Here is a 19925-nt window from a genome sequence, read left to right as displayed (position 1 = left end):
GCAAGGAAGACATGGATGAGCAAGTTTGGGGTGGAGGAACATGACTGGCCTGCACAGAGTCCTGACCTCAACACCATAGAAAATCTAATGCCCCGTACACACGATCGGACTTTCCAATTTTTGTTCGAAGGTTGTTGGCTCCAACTTGTCTTGCACACACATGGTCACACAAATGTTGGCCAACAATTACGAACGTGGGAACGTGGTGATGTACAAGACGTACGACGAGCCGAGAAAGAGGAAGTTCAATAGCCAGTGCGGCTCCTTCTGCTTGATTCCGAGCATGCGTGAACTTTTGTGTGACGGACTTGTGTACACACGATTGGACTTTCCGACAACAAAGTTTTGTTGGCGGAAAATTTGAAAACCTGCTAGCCAACATTTGTTGGCTGAAAGTCCGACAGCAAATGTTCGATGGAGCCTAGACACGGTCGGAATTTCAGCCAACAAGATTACATCGAACATTTCCCGTTGGAAAATCCGACTGCGTGTTAGGGATGAATTAGAGCGGAGATTGCGAGCCAGGCCTTCTTGTCCAACATCAGTGCCTGACCTCACAAATGCTCTTCTGGAAGAATGGTCAAACATTCCCATAGACACCCTCCTAAACCTTGTGGACGGCCTTCCCAGAAGAGTTGAAGTTGTTATAGCTGCAAAGGGCGGAGCCAACTCAATATTGAACCCTACGGACTAAGACTGGGGTGCCATTAAAGTTCATGTGTGTGTAAAGGCAGGCGTCCCAATACTTTTGGTAATATAGTGTATTTAGAACAGAATCCAGGTTCCAGAAAGGCAGATGGGGCCCAGACTGACAATGATCAGAAGGAGCTCAAACAAGCTTGGAAAAATGGGGTCCAAAAAATTTGCAGGGATAATCCAAGGTATGGACAGTCAAATAAAAAGTCACACAGAGCTGAGTCGACAGTAGGAACTGACAGACCTGTTAATCAGGTACACACTGAATGTCCAGAAGTCTAATAAAGCTTTCCTGATTGAGACAGGTGTGCACTGCACCAGCTAATAGCAAAGGTTCAAGGCTGTTTGTTTTCGTGGTTGCCATGGTTTCATCTACTGTTTTCACTTCTTCGATTATCATAGAGAAGCCTTCTTCGAGGATATGCATGTTACCAATAATACATCTAATTTGTGGGCAGCAGGTTTCATGTTTTCTCCATGTCAGTTGTCAGATTTGTTCTTTCAGCGTCGTCCTGTGGAATGTGTTAACCAAAGAACCTATCTGCGGGAGCCCAGCGTCATCGCTCAGTGCCGGACATGCCGTGGCTGTGTCCTTCCTCAACAACAGTGATGATGTCTTCATAACTAGTGGACAGTAAGCTGACTACAATCACAATCTACTGTCGTGATGATGCTTTGTCCTGACATTGACCACACACCGGGCCAGGGCCGGGACAAGGAGTGGGCAGGAGGGGCAAGGGGTGGGCAGGAGGGGCAAGGGGTGGGCAGGAGGGGCGGCTGTCCTGGGCACGGTGGGGATTTTGGGGGGTTGTGTTAGAATGAAATAAAAACGTGTTGAGCTGTCACATAGTTGGTGCATAAATCTCCATAAATGACGTGATAAGAAATATTAATAAATGGATTAAAGTCCAAAATGAAAGAAAAATGATTTAGGTGTCCAGAGAAAAGTCCATAAAAATGATACACAACCAAGTGCAAATGTTCTTAACAGGTGCAACACCCAGTGCTGCCCATAGGAAATCATAGCAAATATATCCCCTCACCAGATCCTTAGACCTATCAAGGTCTATACTCACATCAGTGAGCTTGACCCCCTCACTATAGGTATAAGCCAACCTCTGCTTTTCCACTGCCTTGTGGATACCACTGATGGAAGTCACCATATAAATCCTTAAAGGTCCTCAGACTGGCCATGCAGTATGTCAATGAGAAGAGAAAGAAAAACTCATTGCGCAGCGTCCAGTAAAAGCAAAAAGGTTTCATAGAAATCTACTTACAGCAGCAAAATTGCAACAGGCATTAGGAAACAAACATCTGTCCTCCACCCTCCATGGTTGCCAGGACGTCACCACTGCTTCCTTGCTTTGCCTGATGTATGTTTCGTCTGAATGGACGTCTTCTGTGAGGCAGTCACTTCTGCCTGACAGATTGCTGCTGTTGACCTCATTTATTTACTCATTTATTTATTATCACATTGAACACATTAAGCGCAAGTTTTTTTTTTTTACATACTTTTTTTTGTGTTAGAATGGGTAATTTAGAGGGGGGATTTGTACTACTAGGGATGATTGGAAGGATTTGTGCTAGGAGGGGAGGGGGGTAAGTTCTAGGAGAGGGGATGGGGACAAATCCCCAGGAGGGGGAGTTGGGAGGAGGAGGATTTGAGCTGGTAAGGGGGATTAGTATTGGAAGCGGGCAAATTATTTGGGGGGGGGGGTATTTGGGCTTGCAAAGGGAATTTATACATAGTGGTAGGTGGGAAGGTTAGTGTTCTAATTTTTTTTTTGTGGGGAGGGAGAGGATTTTTGCTGACACATAATGCTCATAGGATACGCATTGCACGTGGTTGCATTCAGTTGAATGGGACATGCTCATCTGGCACATTTTAAGGGGGGCAGGGGCGCCAATTGGCATCTTCGCCCTAGGCGCTAGATAACCTTTTCCCGGCACTGCACGGGCCGAATGCCGAGCGACATCGGTCAGTTCAATAAGAACTATCTGACATTCGACCCGTGTGTATGGCAGCCGGTCTGACATAGATGAGCAATTTTGTTGTGGAGGAACTTGACTGGCCTGCACAGAGTCCTGACCTTAACCCGATAGAACGCCTTTGGGATGAATTAGAGCGGAGACTGTGAGCCCGGCCTTCTCATCCAACATCAGTGCCTGACTTCACAAATGCGTTTCTGGAAGAATGGTCAAACATTCCCATAGACACCCTCCTAAACCTTGTGGACGGCCTTCCTAGAAGAGGTGAAGCTGTTATAGCTGCAAAGGGTGGGCCAACTCAATATTGAACCCTACGGACTAAGACTGGGATGTCATTAAAGTCCAGGTGCGTGTAAAGGCAGGCGTCCCAATACTTTTGGTAATATAATGTTGTACAGTAAGGCATACTACTGTTAATGAAAAAGCTTGTAAAGTTGTCTGTAACAATCTTACTCTCCCCGCAGCGGCACACTGCGTGTCTGGGAGGTGGACCTGCTGAACAGGAAGATGCGTCCAACTGAGTGTCAGATGGGTCAGCTGAAGAGGGTGGTCACCTGCCTGGCTGTGAGTCATATAGTCAATTCTGTCTTTTTTGTCTTTGTTATACGCTCGGCCTTGCCCAATCAAGGTGCTTCCTCAACCCATCCCCCCATACGAGAAAAGAAGCCCAAACTGCCTTTCTGTCAGGAATCAGCAGCAGGGATGAGCAAATCTGCGTAGCTACATTAGGAAACGAAGACCAGACTATTATATAGTAAAGTAAAATGATTAATAATAAAATAAAAGACATCCAAGCACCAGCACACAGGAAACACAACAAACAAAAAGATATAAGTGGACCATAACCCAAAAACCAAAATGCCTAACTAGCAACCTAAGTACAGTTGGGTCAGTTTACTAAAACTGAAGAGCAGAAAATCTCGTGCAGCTGTGAATGGGAGACAATCAGCTTCCAGGCTTGTTTGGTCAAAACTTAATTGATCTATAGAGTAGATGAAGCAGAAGCAGGGAGATCCTTGCACTGTGGGTCCCTAGATACAGCTTCCTTTCCAGCAAGGAGAACAGTGAGCAGCAGGACCAGGTTTGTGTATTTATTCAGCTAGCTTGTTCCCATTCACCAAAGGGAAAGGCAACGTCCTGTTCAGGGTCACACAGGGGTTGATTTACTAAAACTGGAGAGTGCAAAATCTGGTGCAGCTCTGCATAGGAACCAATCAGCTTCCTGGGTTTGCACTCTCCAGTTTTAGCAAATCACACCCACAGCATCCAATCCATGCCTTGCCAATTCCTGTGTGTTGCAGAGTGGATGAAGCGGGACCATGGAGAGCCTTGCACTGTGGGTCCCTAGGTACAGCTTCCTTTTCAGCAAGGAGAACAGTGAGCAGCAGTGCTAGGCTGAGGAACCAATTAGCTTCCAGGGAGTTGTTGTCAAAGCTTAAAGTGGTTCTAAAGGCAGAAGGTTTTTATCTTGATGCATTCTATGCTTTAAGATGAAAAAACCTTCTGTGTGCAGAAGCCCCGCCCGGCCCCACTTATACTTACCTGAGCCCCATCTTGATCCAGTGATGTTGCACAAGAGCCACGGCTGTCCAGGACTGTCCCTCCTAATTGGCAGAGACACAGCAGCGGGCGCCATTGGCTCCTGCTGCCATCAATCAAAGTCAGTGAGTCAAGAGAGGGCAGGCCGAGCCGCAGCTCCATGTCTGAATGGTCACGGCGGCTCAGCTTGCTGCTTGCTATGGGGGCACTTGGCAGGAGGGAGGGGCCAGGAGCACGGGCGAGGGAGCCGAGAAGAGGAGGATCTGGGCTGCTCTGTACAAAACCACAGAGCAGGTAAGCATAATATATTTCAGGAATATGCAATTAGCGGACCTCCTGCTGTTGCAGAACTACAAGTCCCATGAGACATAGCAAGACTCTGACAGCCACAAGCATGACACCCAGAGGCAGAGGCATGATGGGACTTGTAGTTTGCAACAGCTGGAGGTCCGCTAATTGCTTATCCCTGATATATTTTTAATTTTTAACCAAAAAAACAAAACAAAACTTTAATATCACTTTCATTGAACAAGCTGAAGTTAGAAGCTGATTGGCGGCTATGCACAGCTGCACCAGATTTTGCACTCTCCAGTTTTAGTAAATGAATCCCAACAGCAGTTTACACGGAAAAACAGGGAAAACTGGAGATACAGGGAACAGATGGGAAGGGGGAACCAGGACTGGGATGAGGTACAAGGGGAGCAGGAAAGAGGCAGCAGGGTATGGGATGCAGGACAGGAGCAAGATCAGCATCTAGGCTCAGGATAAGTGGCACTGGAAGGAAAGCAAAACATTGATGTGAGAAGCACTATAGTACAGGAGGTACTAAATACCCTCCCAGCAGCCAACACCAGGTGGAGACTTATTACTGGGATCTTCTGGCTGCTGGGAGACACCCACTGGTGGACCCTGGAATTACAGCCCTCCGCCCAGGGAATCACAGTGCCACCAGCAGGTGATGCAGGTCTTAACACCTTCTTTATACAGACACAGATAAAACAGCATGAACAGTGCATTACCCGCCTCTTGCCCTCTATGTACACTGAGACACCTAGAGAAGCCTTTCACTGCGTTTAGCTTTTTACTGATATCAGGAGGCAGAAGAAGGACGTTCCAAATCTTTCTGCTATTAGAGACAACACTTAAATTGTGTCCCTTCCCTGGCATTAATTTTCAGCTACTACACACTGTCACTTCTGGACCCTGTCCGTGGACCCTATCCGTGGACCCTATCCGTGGACCCTTTACAACTCACTGCTATTGTTGTATAGGGTCCACGGTACAGATCGTGCATCACATCTGTGGTTCCACACTTTATATAGAAGCAACAAACAGCTACAGGACTATAGCACATCATTGTCTAATGCCTGAATTGTCTGGAAAAAAAAAAACAAAAAAAAAACACAATAACTAAGATAAAATAAAGCAGCTGCTAAAACTGTGAGATACACACATGTACAGATAAGAAATTCAATGTAGCAGCGCTATAGAAATAAAAACAAATAAATAACACAAAAAAATATATAAACTCATCCAAACAGTGAATATATGTGAACTACAACACACAGCAACATGTGTAAAAATATGAAAATTGATAAACAGTCCATAAAAAACACATCAGTGTAGATTCTTGTGATATACACCTGTCAAAGACAGTGCACCTCCACCACATAGAATGTGCGCCATATGAAGACGTCATGATAATGACGTCATCACGCTGTATTCAGTGGACAGGTGTTCGCAAGCCGGCCGGCTGTTTCTTTTGATCGTTATAATTACACTTCTGTAAGTGCAATTTTAATAGTTTTAAATAAACCTTTGGTACGTTTTACACTATGGAGAGTCTTCTTGCTTTTCTGGGTAAAGCCTCACCCATCCCCCTGGTGGTTTGATGCTCGAGTCTCCCCGGTCATTTGTTGCTTAGTTCCTGTTGCCCTTCCTGTGGACATTTAACATCTCCCCGGATAGAGGCCCTTGGCGGCGTATTTGAGACGTGTTTTTTTTTTTTTGGACTGTTTATCAATTTACATATTTTTACACATGTTGCTGTGTGTTGTAGTTCACCTATATTCACTGTTTGGATGAGTTTATATATTTTTTTTTGTGTTATTTATTTGTTTTTATTTCTATAGCGCTTCTACATTGAATCTCTCATTATGAAAATAGGGCTGGTTAGTACAAGCGGCCATGTGCATGCATTACTTATTATATGACTTCAAATGAACTTTATTAACAAGTACCGCAGAGGACATGTATGCATCTCTCTAGGTCCAGGTGGGTTATCGGTTGTCACCCGGTGTAGATTGTTGTTCCATCGTTATCTGACCAGTGTCCTCCTCTCAGGTGGCAGAAAATGACAGCTGCTTCTACTGCGGCACCTCCACAGGAGACATCCTGAAGATGAACACAAAGACCAAACTGCTGAACAGCTGTGGGCCCCAGAAAGGCAGATTCAGCCTGGTAAGAGAACCTGTCACTTGTACCCTGCAATACTTAGATAAACCCAGAACAACATCCTGAAGAGAACCTGTCACTTGTACCCTGCAATACTTATATAAACCCAGAACAACATCCTGAAGAGAACCTGTCACTTGTACCCTGCAATACTTATATAAACCCAGAACAACATCCTGAAGAGAACCTGTCACTTGTACCCTGCAATACTTAGATAAACCCAGAACAACATCCTGAAGAGGACCTGTCACTTGTACCCTGCAATACTTAGATAAACCCAGAACAACATCCTGAAGAGAACCTGTCACTTGTACCCTGCAATACTTAGATAAACCCAGAACAACATCCTGAAGAGAACCTGTCACTTGTACCCGGCAATACTTAGATAAACCCAGAACAACATCCTGAAGAGAACCTGTCACTTGTACCCTGCAATACTTAGATAAACCCAGAACAACATCCTGAAGAGAACCTGTCACCTTCACACACCAACATAAGACCAAACATCTAAGCTTACAGTGCTTGTCTGCTACAGATGTATCATTTCTTTGAACATTTTCCAAATACATTGGATCAGGGGCTTAACCTACTTACTAAATGTCGTCAATCACTTCCAGACCGCTCCGCCATCGTTCTACGTCGGTATTTTGACGTTGAATACCGTTGTTGTGGAAGCAGCTGCCATAACCCCGGTATTTTCTGAAACAGCGGGCGGTCCGCTTTAAGATAAAAGTGGTCTCTGTGGCAGATTCGCCGTAAGATCACTTTAATCGGCGGCGAGAGAGGCGCCCACCCCCCTTCCGCCACGTTTCGGTCGTCTCCGCCGTTTTCCGGAGCCGTCGGTAGCGGCGGAGACGACCTGATCCTGGCCCCCCACTCGACTCAGTGACGTTGGATGACGGAAGCGACGTCAAACCTCACTTCCGACCTTAACATTTTTTTTTTTTATTGGAAAATAAAAAGACTTTTTTTTTTATTTTATTTTTTTATTGCATTTAGGTGTAAATGTGAGATCTAAGGTCTTTTTGACCCCAGATCTCACAAGTCCTGTCATGCTTTTTTTCTATTAAGCCGTGTACACACGAGCGGAATGTCCGACAGAAAAAGTCCGGCGGAAGCTTTTCATCGTCTATTCCGATCGTGCGTATGCCTCATTGGACTTTGTTTTTCGAAAATTCTGACGGACCTAGAAATGGAACATGTTCTAAATATTTCCGACGGTACCAATTCCTATCGGGAAAACCGATCGTCTGTATGCTGTTCCCACGGACCAAAAACAACGCTCGCTCTGAAGCAAGTACGAGACGGAAGCTATTGGCTACTGGCTATTGAACTTCATTTTTCTAGTCCCGTCGTACGTGATGTACGTCACCGCGTTCTGGACGGTCAGACTTTGGGTTGACCGTGTGTAGGCAAGACCGCTTGAATGGAATTCCGTCGGAGTTCCGTCAGAGAAACCTTCAGAGTTTATTCCGACGCAAAACTGGTCGTGTGTACGTGGCATTACAAGGAATGTCCTTGTAATAGGAATAAAAGTGATCCAATTTTTTTTTTTAAAGAGACAGTGTAAAAAAAAAAAAAAAAAAGTAAAAAAAAAAATAAGAAGAATTTTTTTTTTTAAAGCGCCCCTACTGCTATGAAAGAAAACACATACGTAAGTCGCGCCCGCATATGTAAACAGTGTTTAAACCACACATGTGAGGTATCGCCACAATCGTTAGAGCCAGAGCAATAATTTTAGCAAAAGTCCTCCCCTGTAACTCAAAACTGTTAACCTGTAGAAATTTTTAAACGTATGGAGATTTTCAAGTGTCAAAGTTTGTCGCCATTCCACCAGTGGGCGCAATTTTGAAGCGTGACATGTTGGGTATCATTTTACTCGGTGTAACGTTATCTTTTACAATATAAAAAAAATGGGCTAACTTTACTGTTTTCTTATTTTTTAATTCAAAAAAGTGTATTTTTTCCCCAAAAATTGCGTTTGTATGACCGCTGCACAAATACGGTGTGACAAAATATTGCAAAGACCGCCATTTTATTCTCTAGGGTGTCTGAAAAAAATATTATATACTGTTTGGGGGTTCTAAGTAGTTTTCCAGCAAAAAAAAAAACAAAACTTGCAACAAGTTTAAAAAATAGGCCTGGTCTTTAAGTGGTGAATGTCCATCCTGGCATTTTTTGTCAAGCCAATGCACTTGCTAAATTCCTAATGCTGCCGGTATCTTCATTTCCTGAGATTAGGCCTGTAAAATGCCGGCTGCCCTGTCCCCAGTTCCGAATGCTGGAAGGCATGGCCAGAGCAGGATCATGTGACATGTTGCAAGAGATCTGGTCAGAAATACCATGGAGGGTCTGATGACTGGTGGGCGCATATTCAAGAAGCAGAAGAAGAGATTCTTTAATCACAGATCCACTGAATGGATAAAGCAGAATCAGGGAGATGCATGCAGTGCGAATCCTCTCCAGCAAAGAGAACAGTGAGCAGTAAATGTGTGGGAAGCACAGATTGGATGAAGCAGAAGCAGGGAGATCCTTGCACTGCAGGTCTCTAGATACAGCTTCCTTTCCAGCAAGGAGAACAGTGAGCAGCAGGACCAGGTTCACGTATTCATTCACCTAGCTTGTCCCTGTTCACCAAAGGGAGAGGCAACGTCCTGTTCAGGGTCACACAGAGGTTGATTTACTTAAACCGGAGAGTGCAAAATCTGGTGCAGCTCTGCATAGAAACCAATCAGCTTCCTGAGTTTGCACTCTCCAGATTTAGCAAATCAAACCCACAGCATCCAATCCATGCCTTGCCAATTCCTGTGTGTTGCAGAGTGGATGAAGCGGGAGCATGGAGAGCCTTGCACTGCGGGTTCCTAGGTACAGCTTCCTTTCCAGCAAGGAGAACAGTGAGCAGCAGTGATAGGTTGAGGGGTGGCCAAAAGAGATGGCCCCCTTGGTTGCTCCAGCAGGTGAGGGGAGCAATTAGGGTAGAACCTGCAACCTATGCTGCTGATGTAGTTCAGAGTTCATAGGGGGAGAAGAGCCACACTTTGGCCCTTTTGCCTTATGCGTGTTAAATGACCTTGTCTTGGCTACGCTGAGCAGGGCTTTGCTTCTTACTGTCGGAGCTTACCCCTTGATGACTGCTGATCTAAGGACAGGGTGGGGTAGTGATGAAGAAGCAGTGGAAAAGGTGGAGGAGGCACAGATCTACAGAATGGATGAAACAGAAGCAGGGAGATCCTTGCACTGCAGGTCCTCAGTTACAGCTTCCTCTCCAACAAGGAAAACAGCTCAGTAGTAACATTATCAAATCTCACACCGGATCTGGTGAGACTAGCAGCCCGAGGCAGTGGTGCCTTAGATCTCACACTAGGATATACAGCTATAAGGCTAATGATCAGGAGTGCATAGGCACAGGAAGTGCACATTTTTCAGTTCCTTTTTGCTTAGGTACAATTACGATTTCTAGGTGTTCCCTACAAGAGAGGGCATCTTCAGTTTTTGAGTTCAGGTTCATTTTAAGGTATTCCCCATCTTCATTATATACAATCATACTAATTATTTTATTTCCTTTTAGGGAGTGAGGTCTCTGAATTTGCTGAAAACAGGAGAGCTTCTGATTGGCTCTGGAGATGGAAAACTGTCACTCTGCAAAGAACCAAACTATAAGGCAGCTAAGTGAGTGTCAAATGCTGGGTGCCTTGTGTAGCTAATAATCCACAAATACACTATACTGCCAAAAGTATTGGGACACCTGCCTTTACACACACATGAACTTTAATGGCATCCCTGGTTCGCAGTCTCCGCTCTAATTCATCCCAAAGGTGTTCTATCGGGTTGAGGTCAGGACTCTGTGCAGGCCAGTCATGTTCCTCCACCCCAAACTTACTCATCCATGTGTTTATGGATCTTGCTTTGTGCACTGGTCCAAATCATTTGGTGGAGGGGGGATTATGGTGTGGGGGTTGTTTTTCAGGAGTTGGGCTTGGCCCCTTAGTTCCAGTGAAGGGAACTCCCTAGGCGTCAGCATACCAAGACATTTTGGACAATTTCATGCTCCCAACTTTGTGGGAACAGTTTGGGGATGGCCCCTTCCTGTTCCAACACCAGTGCACAAAGCAAGGTCCATAAAGACATGGATGTCTTGGAATGCTGATGCCTTAGGAGTTCCCATTACTGGAACAAAGGGGCCAAGCTCAACCCCCGAAAAACAACCCCCACACCATAATCCCCCCTTCACCAAATGATTTGGACCAGTGCACAAAGCAAGGTCCATAAAGACATGGATGAGCGAGTTTGGGGTGGAGGAACTTGACTGGCCTGCACAGAGTCCTGACCTCAACCTGATAGAACACCTTTGGGATGGATTAGAGCGGAGACTACAAGCCAGGCCTTCTCGTCCAACATCAGTGCCTGACCTCACAAATGCTCTACTGGAGGAATGGTCAAACCTTCCCATAGACACAGACAAGAGTTGAAGCTGTTATAGCTGCAAAGGGCGGAGCCAACTCAATATTGAACCCTACGGACGAAGACTGGGATGCCATTAAAGTTCATGTGCGTGTAAAGGCAGGCGTCCCAATACTTTTGGCAATATAGTGTAAGGTTTATTGCCTTTAACAGGCTTAGCTGAAGTTGATATAGTAATAATAGAGCACACTGAGATCTGGGGTACCCGGGTTGGTTCGGGGGGTACCCGGGCTGCTCTAGGGTTAAAGCTGAACCCATAAAAAATTGTGCACTGTCTAGTTCATAAAAAATAACACAGCTAATAATGTTGTATGACTGTGCTTCTCCATCCCTTAGAAGGGTCCAGCTGCAGGGGGCCATCACCTCCATCACCCTCCGAGGACAGGGCCACCAGTTCTTTGTGGGCACCTCCCAGGCGCAGATCTACCGCTTCAACTATCCAGAATTTAAAGAGGAGCTCGTAGCTACTTGTCACAGCGAAGCCATCAATGACATCGTCTTCCCCTTGTATGTATGCGTGTTCTAAATATATAAATATATACTGTAATTATCCTGACATAGATGATAATATTCTAGATTGAAAAATCTGTGTGTATCCTCAACATTTACCATTTATTCATCCTTTCATCTGGGCACTGCCAATCTCTTTTGGGCACAGCCTACTACATGGCATTTCTCAAGGCGGCTTTCCTGATGGTGATAAAAGTGCATAGGTGTGCACCCCCAAAGCTCAAACACATATGTGTGCATGTGTATATATATATATATAATTTTATTTTTATATATATACTGATGGTGTCAGTAGTTTATATTTTTATTATTTTAGTATTTATTATTTTTTACAATTTTTTTATTTTTTTATCACATTTTTTTTATTTTTTATCACTTTTTTTTATTTTTTTATCACAATTTTTTAATTTTTTTATCACAATTTTTTTTTTTTTGGAGCCCCATTAGGGGGCTTTGCTAAAATATCAGGGGTCCAAACAGGGGGAATCTGCACCAGACGGGGTGATTAGGGTGTGCCCAGGCACATCTCACACACCCTGTGTCGCCACGCCTATACAACAGTGGACCATGCCTGTGTACAGCAATGTGTGGTGGAATAGCCACTTGTGGTCTCCATTGGGAGGAAGTGTTCAGGGTGAGGATTGGGAGACAATGACGAAGTGTTCTTAACAGGAAGAGCCTGAACAAGGCCTTTCATGGCAGGATCCCCAGGAATTATTTTAATGAAAAATGTAAAAACCCACCGACCATACTGACGCATTTCACCCAAAGCATTCTTATTTGTAGCCCACTTTGGGTCAAAGATGTTAGAGCGGCTAGTCCACAAGTAGGGACTGTGATTTTGGCATTGTGGGACATATTTTTTTGAATTGAGTGATGTCAGTAGAGTGTAGCTGGGCATTCAGGAATGGCCGTTTTAATGCTTTGTGACAGGTTGCATCATATATGTCCCTTTTTTTTTTTGCATAAAGTTACACTCTAAGCCCCTCCCCCCAACACTAACCTAACATCTAAATGAGCTCTAGTCCCATTATGTGATTCTATCAAGAACATAATTTGCACTTATATTTCCTTCCCGGGTTTTATTTTCTCCAGCGGTACTTCGGAGCTCTTTGCCACGTGTGCCAAAAATGACATCCGGGTTTGGCACACAACCAGCCACAAGGAACTGCTGCGGATCACCATACCCAACATGACCTGCAACGCCATCGAATTTACTAGAGACGGCAAGAGCATCCTATCAGGTGAGACCAATGTTCTGTTAGTGGGATGTCCCTCATGTTCTCTGATTGGAGGAATGATTGTAGGACACAGTGTTCTGTAATGTGGGGGATGTCCCATCTGCCCTCTGATTGGAGGAATAACCATGGAGCACAGTGTTTATCACTGCAGGGGATGTCCCATCTCTCCTCTGATTGGAGGAATAACCATGGAGCACAGTGTTTATCACTGCAGGGGATGTCCCATCTCTCCTCTGATTGGAGGAATAACCATGGAGCACAGTGTTTATCACTGCAGGGGATGTCCCATCTCTCCTCTGATTGGAGGAATAACCATGGAGCACAGTGTTTATCACTGCAGGGGATGTCCCATCTCTCCTCTGATTGGAGGAATAACCATGGAGCACAGTGTTTATCACTGCAGGGGATGTCCCATCTCTCCTCTGATTGGAGGAATAACCATGGAGCACAGTGTTTATCACTGCAGGGGATGTCCCATCTCTCCTCTGATTGGAGGAATAACCATGGAGCACAGTGTTTAGCACTGCAGGGGATGTCCCATCTGCCCTCTGATTGGAGGAATAACCATGGAGCACAGTGTTTATCACTGCAGGGGATGTCCCATCTGCCCTCTGATTGGAGGAATAACCATGGAGCACAGTGTTTATCACTGCAGGGGATGTCCCATCTCTCCTCTGATTGGAGGAATAACCATGGAGCACAGTGTTTATCACTGCAGGGGATGTCCCATCTCTCCTCTGATTGGAGGAATAACCATGGAGCACAGTGTTTATCACTGCAGGGGATGTCCCATCTCTCCTCTGATTGGAGGAATAACCATGGAGCACAGTGTTTATCACTGCAGGGGATGTCCCATCTCTCCTCTGATTGGAGGAATACCCATGGAGCACAGTGTTTATCACTGCAGGGGATGTCCCATCTCTCCTCTGATTGGAGGAATAACCATGGAGCACAGTGTTTATCACTGCAGGGGATGTCCCATCTGTCCTCTGATTGGAGGAATAACCATGGAGCACAGTGTTTATCGCTGCAGGGGGTGTCTTATCTCTCCTCTGATTGGAGGAATAACCATGGAGCACAGTGTTTATCGCTGCAGGGGGTGTCTTATCTCTCCTCTGATTGGAGGAATAACCATGGAGCACAGTGTTTATCACTGCAGGGGGTGTCTTATCTCTCCTCTGATTGGAGAAATAACCATGGAGCACAGTGTTTATCACTGCAGGGGATGTCCCATCTCTCCTCTGATTGGAGGAATAACCATGGAGCACAGTGTTTAGCACTGCAGGGGATGTCCCATCTGCCCTCTGATTGGAGGAATAACCATGGAGCACAGTGTTTATCACTGCAGGGGATGTCCCATCTGCCCTCTGATTGGAGGAATAACCATGGAGCACAGTGTTTATCACTGCAGGGGATGTCCCATCTGCCCTCTGATTGGAGGAATAACCATGGAGCACAGTGTTTATCACTGCAGGGGATGTCCCATCTGCCCTCTGATTGGAGGAATAACCATGGAGCACAGTGTTTATCACTGCAGGGGATGTCCCATCTGCCCTCTGATTGGAGGAATAACCATGGAGCACAGTGTTTATCACTGCAGGGGATGTCCCATCTGCCCTCTGATTGGAGGAATATCCATGGAGCACAGTGTTTATCACTGCAGGGGATGTCCCATCTCTCCTCTGATTGGAGGAATAACCATGGAGCACAGTGTTTATCACTGCAGGGGATGTCCCATCTGTCCTCTGATTGGAGGAATAACCATGGAGCACAGTGTTTATCACTGCAGGGGATGTCCCATCTGCCCTCTGATTGGAGGAATATCCATGGAGCACAGTGTTTATCACTGCAGGGGATGTCCCATCTCTCCTCTGATTGGAGGAATAACCATGGAGCACAGTGTTTATCACTGCAGGGGATGTCCCATCTGCCCTCTGATTGGAGGAATAACCATGGAGCACAGTGTTTATCACTGCAGGGGATGTCCCATCTGCCCTCTGATTGAAGGAATATCCATGGAGCACAGTGTTTATCACTGCCACCTTGTAGTGGTAACATCCTCAGTGTAAAACTATTTTCTTTCCAGCACCCCACACACATTCTGGGAGGTTCCAACCAGCCCAACATTAGTGTGTGTGCTTGTTTGACTGAGTTAGAGGGATTAGATAGTAAGCTCTTGTGGTGCAGGGACTGATGTGAATGGACTCTGTAAAATAAAATAACATATATGCTCCTTTTTAATTGCATCAAACGGAGAGATTATAAAAAAATGTTTTTTCCACAGCCTGGAATGACGGAAAGATCCGAGCATTCACACCCGAAAGCGGACGACTCATGTACCAGATAGAAAACGCCCACAGCATGGGAGTGACCGCCATCGCAGTGACCAGCGACTGCAAGAGGATTGTGAGCGGAGGAGGGGAAGGACAGGTATGTGACCTCTGACACTGGGGACTTAACACTGAACTCCAGGCAGATATAAAAGACCCCTCCCCCAAAAAAAAGCTGCATATCCAATAATAAATGATGAAATGCATTTTTTTTAAATACAAGCAGTATAAGTACATGATTGTGAGCTGGTGTTAGACCCAGTACAGCAGAGCTCAAAGAGCGAGTGAAAGTAGCAGCACCAGGAGCCAATCGGTTATGCTGCAGTACAAGGAGTATGCTGATAGGAGAGGAGAACAAAGTGTCAGATGGATGTATTACTGCACATTTTTAAGTAGAGTTGAGAAGGGTTAAATTGTTTTTTATAGCTGATTTACTTCCTGTCCCAGTGACACACCGCCCATTGTTTGTAAAAGTGTCACAGGGACAGGAAGCAAGGGAAAATCTTCCTAACCGGGGTCACAAACAAATATAAAAACTTGACAGAAATGCAAAGACATGGAGCATGCTTACAGGAGGAAAGAGGTCATCAGTGGCAGCCCATCCATACGGGGCGCCTTAATCCATGAGTCTGGCCCCTAATCTACATGCAGGGCACTGGATGCATGGATTTCAATGGGGTTGTTTTTTTTTTCGAAGCATGTGATTAGAGCCTGAGGATTTAATTGGCTTAAATAAAGGATGGGCTCAGGGCGTAGAGCACTGTGCCCTGAGCCCACCCAGTTGTGTGACAAAAGTGAATGAATATTCACTATTGTCTTCCTGATTCTCCTCCTGGCCGAGAGGAGAATCGATCATATTGGCCACCGATGGAAGGAGGAGAGAAGCTGCGGAGGATGAAGTCGCCGTGAAAGCTGGAGACGCAGGGTGAATCCGGCGAGGAAGAGGAGGTGCGGGAAGGAGCTGAAGCTGCTAGATGGGGTAAGTGCAGGGCTGGTGGGGGGATGGACCAGCGAGCGACAGACGGACCGAACGTGGGAGGTGATGATGGGTGTCTTGTTTGCCGCCTCCCCCAAATCTTCAGCACCAGCCACCCCTGGAGCTGATTAGTGACCTCATCAGTCTTCCGCTGCTCCTTCACTTTCCAATCACAGGCTGAGGGCAGAGAGATGACCCAGCTGTGTTGATTTACTGCAGCAAAGAAAAGTCAGGTCATCAGGCTAGCCATACAGTCTGGTGTATCTGTATATACCAGGACCCCCGATTGATATGCAATGAAAACATTTTCAATCAGATCATTTTGTTACCGATACCGATTTTGAAGCTCTGTGACGTCATCACCGGGTCTGTCTGCTGGTCTTTGCTCATAGTAAAGCCAGACATAGTCGGTTTGAAACTCGGCCAGTTCCTGCAGGCAGACTGAATGTACCCAAGTTTATCGATCAACTTGGGTACAACCAGCCTGTCAGATTTTACATGCGATTATTGCTAGCACTGGGAGAACACAATGGCTCCGTGGGGGGGATTCCCCCAACAACACTAACTGTGTTGATGGTGCAATCAAGCCGTTTATTTTCTTTCCTGCGACCCGTGGTTGCAGGAAAGAAAATCGCTGCGTCTATGGCGGGCTTAAGATTGAGTATGGTGGGAGTGGTCTGCAGGCTTCTGTAAACATTACGGCACCTTGCCTTGAGCATTATACAGTAAGTTATATGAGAGGACACATCCCTGACATCTCTTTAGACATGCATCCATGCTGCTCACTGGGTGCTGAAGGCTTTATCTGTGCAAACTGTTGATAAGTTGCTTGATTTGTAATCAAGCAACTGATCAGTAGATTGCACAGTTAAAGTATGCACCACCCAGGAAGCATGCACATCTAAAGGGATGCTAAGATGTGTTCTTTCATATAATGCCCAGAAGCAAAATTACTGTATTGATGGCAAAGGAAGGTAATAGCTGTGAGAGGTGGACAATGACAGTACAGGTCAGAGGAGAAGGGATTGATGATAATTGAAGTCATTCAGACAGGAGATTAAAGCAAGTAAGCTGCTGCAGGTTCAAAATGTTTTCTTTGTGAAGATGCAATTTGCAGGGAATTGAGAAGCGAGGTAAGTCTAGGGTTCAGCTTTATTTTCATCATTTGGTAACTATGACTTTATGCTGCGATTTTGTGCTGCAGGTGAGAGTGTGGGAGATCGGCAGGGAAAGCCAGCGGCTCGTAGAATCCATGAAAGAACACAAGTCGGCGGTAACTTGCATCAAACTGAAGGGCAACAACCGGGAGTGTGTTACCGCCAGCTCTGACGGAGCCTGCATCATATGGGACCTCGTGTCAGTTCTTCACCGATATTTCCACCCTATTTGTGTGTCCATGAGCCAAACATTATGGTAGTGCCGGTGTCCTGTCAAAAAGCCACTACCCATCAGAATATCTAACGGAAGTGACGTTCCGATGCGGCCATCTTGGTACACCCCGCACTCAGCCACAGTAAGCCTACAGTCAGAAGGCGGCAAGTGGACATCTTTTTACACCCACCGGAGTCTTGCATTTCACACCTAAACTCAGCTTATATCGTGAAATACAGGATTTGAAAGTCCGTGTGACTGTTCTGATGTTGAATTTTAAAAGCATCAGCAAGTCTGCTTTGCAGGTTTGCTAATCTGACAGAACACCGCTGCTTTTAAAATTCAACATCAAAACAGTCTGACGGATTTCTAAATTCTGTATTTCACTATATAAGATTTGTTTATTGGTAAAAATAAGTGTGAAATCCAAGACTCTGGTGGGTGTAAAAAGATGTCCGCTTGGCAACTTCAGACGGTAGACTTACTGCGGACGAGTGTGGGGTGTACCAAGATGGCCGCGATGGAACGTCACTTCGGTTGCACTTTCTGATGGGTAGTGGCTTTCTAATAGAACACCGGCAGGTCCAGGGGCGGACTGACCATTCAGGCACTCGGGAACTGCCCGAGGGCCCCATGCCACTAAGGGGCCCCATCAGGGTTGCCAGCCTCAATAAAACCAGGGACAGTATGTAAAAATCTGTGTTTTTCTAAAATCCAAAGATTATAGCTGCCCCGCCTCTCCAGTACCTTTTCAGTGTGTGTGTATTCTGTGTGTGTATACTGTATGTCTGTGTGTGTATTCTGTGTGTGTATATTGTGTGTGTGTGTATACAGTGTGGCCCCATAATCTATTGCCTGGGGGCCCTATAATTTCCTTTTGCCCGGGGGCCCCATAATCTTCTCCTATTGCCCGGGGGCCCCATAATCTCCTATTGCCCGGGGGGCCCCATAATCTTCTCCTATTGCCCGGGGGCCCCATAATCTCCTATTGCCCAGGGGCCCCATGAGTTGTCAGTCCACCCCTGGGCAGATCCCAACCAGGATTCCAAACAGCCTAAGATATTTGTTCTCTGTGCACTGCATTTAGGACTTCCCTAGGAGGACATTAACAAGTCCTTCTGACATCAGAAGTACTGAATACATACAGAGATTTTCAAACTTCTGACTAACCAACATGTTTCAAGCACTGGGGGTTGGAGGGGGAGAATGTTTAGCTTACATGAATGGAGAGGACAGTGAGGGGCTCTGCAATGTGAAAGCTGGGCTAAAGGATAGGCAAAGGGAACGGTCATCTTGGGGGCTTCAGCAAGGGGGGGGGGGGGAATGGCAGGACCTGCAACTTACGCAGGTGAAGTTCACAGCCCGTGGTGGAGGGGATACTTTTGGCCTCTTCGATTTTGGTGCCAATGGACCGTGTCCTGCTACTTGATGTGAATGTGAAGCTCCTGAACCACCAGTGGCGGTGTCATTCAATGTTTGGGGGGTTTGTCAGTGTAGTGGGAATTATATGACTGGCTGAACAGAACACAGAATATTTTGCCAGCTAAAGCACTTATGAATATCAGTTGTGTGTTTATCCCGGGACGTGCTTTATAGGGGACCTGAACTGTGGGGACTGAGCTCAGTAAAAGGCAAGCAGAGGACAAGTCACTAGTATAGCCTCTAATCTCCCTACAGCTGGTCTGTTCTCCACTACTGTCTCTGTGTAGGGGGGGGGTCATCATGGTAGGGCTTTGCTTCCTAATATCAGATCTGCCCCCCCCTCCCCCTGACTGGTGATCTGGTGATGAAGAAGCAGCAGAGGGGGTGGAGGAGGCACAGATCTACAGAATGGATGAAGAAGCAGGGAGGTCCGTGCACTTTTGGGTCCTCAGGTACAGCTTCCTCTCCAGCAAGGAGAACAGCATAGTTGTGTCACCAGCAATTCTCACTCCAGATCTGGTGAGACTAGCAGTCAGAGGATGCAGTGCCCTAGATGATCTCATACTGCAGATATACTGCTATGATGCTACAAAACAGGAGAGCCTAGGTACCCTTCTCTGACAATATGGGACAGCTGACACCCCTCTCTGTTCTGTCCTTGCAGGAGGTTTATACGGAAACAGATGATCCTATCCAATACATTGTTCCGCTGCGTCTGCTACCACCCCGAGGAGTTCCAGATCATCACCAGCGGCACTGACAGAAAGGTACAACCATGAGACTTATCTGTATCTACAGTGCAAGGGAGAAGGGAGAAGAAAGATGAATACTGAGAAATAGATGTGTGCAAAAATGTGTTCGTTTTAGTGTCATTCCTTTTTTTTCTTCTTTCTTTTTTCGGGTCTTTTGTTATGATCGCAATTCGTAAATTTGAAA

At 45.9% G+C, this 19925-nt stretch overlaps 1 protein-coding gene across 2 annotated transcripts in view; it reads left to right on the top strand.

Annotated features, from left to right (window-relative positions):
• The window catches only part of CFAP52 (cilia and flagella associated protein 52), a 36975-nt gene that overhangs the window by 7374 nt on the left and 9676 nt on the right, over nucleotides 1–19925 (top strand). Inside the window, exons 4-12 of one of the 2 annotated variants that reach the window (XM_073606988.1) lie at nucleotides 1202–1330; nucleotides 3150–3249; nucleotides 6568–6684; nucleotides 10247–10347; nucleotides 11479–11646; nucleotides 12745–12893; nucleotides 15175–15320; nucleotides 17401–17552; nucleotides 19654–19756. In XM_073606988.1, coding sequence (XP_073463089.1) covers nucleotides 1202–1330; nucleotides 3150–3249; nucleotides 6568–6684; nucleotides 10247–10347; nucleotides 11479–11646; nucleotides 12745–12893; nucleotides 15175–15320; nucleotides 17401–17552; nucleotides 19654–19756 — 1165 coding nt within the window. Of the gene's footprint in view, nucleotides 1–1201; nucleotides 1331–3149; nucleotides 3250–6567; nucleotides 6685–10246; nucleotides 10348–11475; nucleotides 11647–12744; nucleotides 12894–15174; nucleotides 15321–17400; nucleotides 17553–19653; nucleotides 19757–19925 lie in introns of both variants that reach the window. The other variant, XM_073606987.1, reaches the window with a different exon arrangement.

Source organism: Aquarana catesbeiana, linkage group LG12, assembly GCF_042186555.1.
Source record: "Aquarana catesbeiana isolate 2022-GZ linkage group LG12, ASM4218655v1, whole genome shotgun sequence".
NCBI classification, from domain to species: domain Eukaryota; kingdom Metazoa; phylum Chordata; class Amphibia; order Anura; family Ranidae; genus Aquarana; species Aquarana catesbeiana.
Note: the sequence above shows the minus strand (reverse complement) of the source record. Positions and strands in the feature narration are given on the sequence as shown.